At 47.2% G+C, this 6,000-nt stretch overlaps 1 protein-coding gene across 2 annotated transcripts in view; it reads right to left on the reverse strand.

Moving 5' to 3' along the window:
• Positions 1 to 5,578, reverse strand: part of WDR62 (WD repeat domain 62) — a 35,939-nt gene extending 30,361 nt beyond the window's left edge. The window contains exons 1-2 of one of the 2 annotated variants that reach the window (XM_074218814.1): positions 5,241 to 5,578; positions 2,755 to 2,846 (exon numbers count right to left, since the gene is read on the reverse strand). In XM_074218814.1, the coding sequence (XP_074074915.1) occupies positions 2,755 to 2,846; positions 5,241 to 5,420 (272 nt within the window). In that variant the 5' untranslated portion in view covers positions 5,421 to 5,578. The remainder of the gene's footprint in view (positions 1 to 2,754; positions 2,847 to 5,240) is intronic. The other variant, XM_074218815.1, reaches the window with a different exon arrangement.
• Positions 5,579 to 6,000: the final 422 nt, after the last annotated feature.

Raw genomic sequence — 6,000 nt, forward strand, 5'->3', positions numbered from 1 at the left:
CTAGATAATTTACCTATTACATTCCTCCATTAAATGTGACATATTTTATAAGCTGTATGTTTAAAACTGTCATTCAACCAAACACTGCTTCTCCCCATCCCCCTCATCACCCATCCTTGTCTTCAGTAAATAAAGAGAAGGTCAAATTCTGGAATTAATCCAACTCTGGACTGTGGGACTTATCTACTTCTAAATCTTGCTCATTTAGCCCATCCTACTGACCCACTTTTCTTCTTTTTAACCAGTAACTAGTTTTACTTAAAATATAGAGATCTGGTAATAAGAGGCTCTTTTTCTTCTTATATTTTTTCATCTTCCCCTTTTCTTCTTTCCTTCCTTCTGGGAAAGGTTTTGTTTGGATTTTTTTCCATCACAAGAATTTTATTATTGTTTTTTTTTCTAGTTCTATAGAATACATGTTTGGTAGTTTAATTGGCAAAGGATTAAATCTGTAAATTAATTTAAACCATCATTCTTATACTGGCTCAGGCATTAACACTATCACTTCAATCCCTTCACTACTTCTCTAAACAGCCTTGTAGCTGTATCTAAATAACTGTCAAGGGGATCATGGCAGGTTCAAGGCCATCATTCAGCCAACATTTTGCATTTCGTAGTTGCTGTCAATGGAATGTCTGTCTTTTCTCCTGATTTTTGTTGGTTAACATACAAATGCTGATTTTTGTGGATTAATTTTATTTTCTGCTATTCTGATGCCATTGATCATCTTGAGAGTTTCTTCATTGATTCCCTAGAGTATTCTATGTAAACCATCACATCTACAAATAGATAATTTTGCCTTCATTTCTTTTCTCCAGTAGTACTGAAATAATTATGTCTAGTCTTACTTCAAGTACTAATGAAGAGAGAAGGGCTTCAGCCCTGATCACACCAGGGAAGTTTCTAGGATTCCTCCATTACAGGCAATGGCAGCTCTTTTTTTGATTAAAATGGTTTTTATTAAGATATCTTAACAAAATGACACACCTCTCTCATTGTGGGATAGAGGGGTGGGGAAATCCCAACACACAGACTCTTTTATGCACTGTCCCAATTCATGCCAGTCAGAGGCTGGGGTCACAAATCTAATTGATACCTCGGTTCCTATGTTTCCCGACCCTGCTCATTATACTAATGAAGCTCTTGTTTTTTAACAAATGTTTTTGATCCTGTTAAAAAAAAAAAAACCTTGACAGTTTAGCATTTTTTTTGGTTTTGGTTTTTGTTTTTTAGTTTTTGCAAGGCAGTGGGGTTAAGTGGCTTGCCCAAGGCCACACAGCTAGGTCATTATTAAGTGTCTGAGGCCTATTTTGAACTCAGGTCCTTCTGACTCCAAGGTTAGAGCTCTATCCACTGCGCCACCTAGCTGCCCTAGTTTAGCATTTTTAACAAAGGAAAATATTATTTTAAGGAATTTTTGAGTCTATTGATATGATTGTGTTTTTTGTTATTTATGTGATTATTTATCCTTCTTGTTTTCCTATTGCTGAACCATTCCCCTGTTTGCTGGCATAACTCCAACTTCATCATAATGAAAACTTCTTTTGGATAGCTTGCTGTTGTATATTTGTTAAAACTTTATTAAAAATTTTTGCATCGATCTTTATTAGCGACTACAGCTCTATAATTCTCTCTCTGCTTTAGTCCTCCTTTGTTTGGGTTTATATGAAGTTCCCATGAGTACCAAATATTCATTGAACTACTGGTTACTAGCAAAGAGATTTAAACAAATTATGCATCGATGGAGTGGAGAATGACTAAACAAACTGTTAAATGAACAAATCAAACACTATGGAGTCAAAAGGGAAAATATGAATAATTCAGAGAAATAGAAGAACATTATGATTTCAAGAGGGTTGGGGAGCACCAAAACAATTAACTATTATGACCACAATGATGTAAATGAAGATAGTGCTCAAATACAAGAAAATTTAGGTCAAATACAATGGCCTGTGTTGGTTCCAGATGAATGATGTTTACAGCATACTCCCTTCCTTTCTCTTAAGATGAACTAAGAGATCAGAATATTTCATGTGTTTCCATCAATTATAATCACAATGTTAACTGGCTTTGCTTAACTGACTTTTTTTAATGGAAGGTACTCATGGGAACTTTGTGTCAATGGCTGCCTTGGGGTATAAAGCTAAACCAAAGAGGGTAAAGCAGAAAAAGAGAACAATAGAATTACTAATAACTATTTATACAAAAATTTTAAATAAAATTTTAGCAAACATTTAACAGCACTATATCCAAAAGTAGTTTTTATTATTACCAAGTTGAAGCAAAATGAGGAATTTAGAGGAACAGTTCAGATCGGAAAGGGGAGTTGGGGCACAAGGGGTAATCAGAGAGTTATTTATTGGGGAATGATTATAATGTCAAAACAAAATGCATCAAGCTTTCAATGTGTCCCAACATAGCATCTGTCGAATTTTTCTTCTAAGTCTCTATATACTCCAATCTCCTTCTAAGAAGCTAAGAAAATTTCATTTGGACATTTCCTTGAAAAAGACTTTGGGGAATTTGAGTTCATTTCCTCCCTAGCCTCTGCAACTGGATTATGAGAGAGATAGAGAGCTTTTCTCAATGAAATACAGGGAATTCTAAAGCCTAGGGAAGAAGGCAAGGTCTAGGTTGCAGGATCTCCTTTGAACAGCAAGCCCTGTAGTCCTCAAAACAAATCATAAACAACTGGAGGGAGACCCCAAGTATCTTACCTCCTAGCTTTGGAAAACTGCCAGTCATACTACTCACCCAGCCAGGTAAGCGATGTGACCTGTGTTCGGATCACAAGTTAAGCCACTGCTGTTCTGGGCTGTGATGCCTAGTACTTTATCCAGTGTTACCTGCTCCCAAGGAGAAAACAAAAATCAGAGACCTCCCAAAGATCTGCTGGTAAAGAATAAATCAGACTCCCCCCAGAGTTCACTGAAGCCAACCTAAAGCACTCATGCCTACTTGCTTTCAGGAAACAGTTTGACTTAAGGAGCCCCCACATACGTGGCTGGAGACTGGGGAAGAATACGGGAAACAGGATCCCAAATAAGTCCAAAACTACTAAGAGGGGTGTGAGCAGGACAGGGACTAAGCCCTTTGGAGGTAAGTTGAGGGAGCCTTATCCTAGCTGGGCTGGTTAACTGGACACAAGGGTAACAAATCCACTTTGGCCACATAAGGATTTGGAGCTATTACTCATGTCTTTCCCCAAATCCTCACTCCTGGGCCTTTTCAGCTTCAAACTCATGAGACCTTGTAAGATCCTGGCCAACTCTGCTGGTCCCACCCCATGCTGCAAATAGTCTTTCTAAAGTGCAGGGCCTGGAATTGAACACACTCCTCCAATTGTGACCTGCCAGCTGAACTCAGGACCCTATCCTTCTCCTAACCCTGTAGGATTACAATCTCCCATTTGGGGGGCTGCTACATCTCCCTGTGGACTCATTTTAAATTTTAACACTAAAGCTGCCAGCCTTTTTCCTGGATCCCTACTTGCCTCCCCTTGCCTTTTCTAGCTTATACTTGAAGGATGTCACCTGGGATGTCCTGGGTTCTCGACTTCTGGCTCCCACCACGTCCCTCTCTGCTGCCCTTTTGGGTGACCCTCTGTGATTTAATTCTTCAGCGAGGCTGCCTATTCACTGTCACCTCATCAGCCATGGCCCTTCTTCAGACTCTGAAGCTCTCTTTTGATGCTGACTCTGCACACCCAGAGCACTAGCTACCCCTGCCAGATTGGCCTTCTGTAATTCGGCAAGCACACTCTCTTGGCTTCCATCCAGATCACTGTTGGTGACATTAAAGAGCCTGAAGCCAAGGCTGGATCCCTGTGGCATTCCACAGAGACCTCCTTCCAAAGCTGACTGGATCCAGTCATTTAACTTGCACACAATTCGGCCCGAGCACCTGGGCCTAAGGGGAGCCTTGATCCAAGCAGAAAACCAACCCTTTCAAAGTCTGTCAAGAGAGGCCTGGACCCACTGTGCCCTTTCAGAAGAAAGGGAGACACAGTCAGGAGGAGGCCTGGTCTCCCATGACCCACCAAAAGAACACAGCCTCCATTGCCCTCCAGAAGAAATCAACAGCTAACTCTCAAACGCCTACCACGGACAAGCCAACATGTCAGAGACAGAGGGTACAGTGTTCCCCGGCCATCTGGGTGGCGATGGTTTGAGAACTAAGCCTGTGGAGGGCTGACCTTTGGAGGTCAGTTTCCCAGCGGGCAAGCTGCTGGTCCACCTTCCATACCATTGAATGTGGCCATCCCTCAATCAGAATGCTGGGCTGGCTAATCCCAGGATGACCTGGATACCCCAAGTCTCCTGGCATCCCCCACAATGTTAGGAGATCCTCCAGATCAGGGACCTCTTCCAACTGCTCTTAGTAATTCCCTGTTTATCTACGAGTTCATCTGCACCAGCTTGGATTGGTTACGGCCATCTGCTGACATTCCCTGTTACTAATATAGGCCTAACAAATGCGCAACAGGCTGCCTCCCTTCACCAACTTTCTCTGACTGGACACGCAGGGTTCCCGGGCCGAGATCCTAAGGACGCTCTCCTCTTCCTTCCTGTCCTTAAGCTACCTCCTCTGAGCGTCCAAGGCTCCTCTCCCCTCTCCCCATCTTGATTGAGAACAAGCCTGCAGTCCCTGTAGCTTTGAAGCCTGAAGGATGCCATCAGGGCAAAGCAGGAAGGCAGCAGGAGTCAGCGGCCGGGGCGCCCCATCGCAGCTGGCAAGATCCCTCTTCAGCGGTTCAAATCCAGCCTCAGACACTTAGTAGGTGGGTGACCCTGGCCGAGTCACCTAACCTGGCCTGTTAGCTCGCTGTCAACTAAGCTGGAGAAGGGGCGGTGTCTGTGCGGGACGACCCAAATGGGGTCACAGAGAGTAGACCTCCCCCCAAATGACTTAACAATTGCACCCAAAGGAGGGAACCCGGCCCGGGGTCGGAGACCCGCAGGGGCTCAGTTATCACTTCTCCTCTGGCGGGCCCGTGTCTTTTCTCCTCCGGAGTGCGGGGTTCTGGGGGAAAGGATGGCGAATCTGTGCACTTTCTGACTCTTTAAACACACTATTCCGGGGGGCTCCATGGGCGTGGCCGGACGCGGGGGTCCTCAGCTCTAAAACCGCAGGCGATGAGATGGGGGGCTGCGACCCAGGCCCGGCCTTTAAAGGCCTCGGCGGGAGGGGCCGGGGTCCCACGAGTGGGGGGGCCCGGGGGCGGCGGGGCGGGGCCTCACCCGGCTCTGCAGGGTTTCCTCGGGCCCCGGCAGCAGCCTCAGGCGGCGCCTCAGGCAGACCGGCGCGGGCGGCGGCGGGGACAGCAGGCCCCTGCGGGGCGGGCCCGGGCCCCCGGCCGCGCGGAGCCCCGCCTCGGCCCGCCCGTAGCCGCCGCCGCCGCCGGGCTCCGGGGCCGCCATGGCCGTCCCCGCTGTCCCGCCGGAGCCGGCGCCGCTGCGGACGAGCCGGGGGACCGTTAGCCGGCAACGGCCGCCGAGGCGAACCGCCGCGGGAAAAGCCGGCGCTCCGGGCCCATTGGCCAGGGCCCCCTCCGAGCCCGGCCAATGGCGGAGCGGCCGGGCCCCGCCGCCGGCCAATCAGCGCGCGGGGGCGGGCCCGAGCCGCCGCGCGTCACAGGCGGCTGGTGGCGCGGCCCCGAGGGCGCCGCTCTCCCAATCCCAAGGTGGGGGGTTGGAGCCCCGTCTCCGCCGGGCCGGGACTCGGGAAACTTTTTTTTTCAATGAAAACTTTATGGAGGCCTTTTACGTGAAAACATTGACAGATTTCCCCGCCTCCGTGGGAGAGCTTTTGTAACCCAATAAAACCAGCGACTTAGACCATCCTACACACCCGCCCACGCCTGTCTCGTTTCAATTGTTTAAAATAAGGGAAATCTATTTTCTCTCCTCCATTTCCTCAGTTGATTGGAAATAGAAGAAAAAGAAACTCCCACGTGTTGCAGGAAAACAAATTCCCTCCAAAGATTTTATAAAAACAAGT

The sequence above is a fragment of the Macrotis lagotis genome, chromosome 1, assembly GCF_037893015.1.
Source record: "Macrotis lagotis isolate mMagLag1 chromosome 1, bilby.v1.9.chrom.fasta, whole genome shotgun sequence".
Lineage (NCBI taxonomy): Eukaryota > Metazoa > Chordata > Mammalia > Peramelemorphia > Peramelidae > Macrotis > Macrotis lagotis.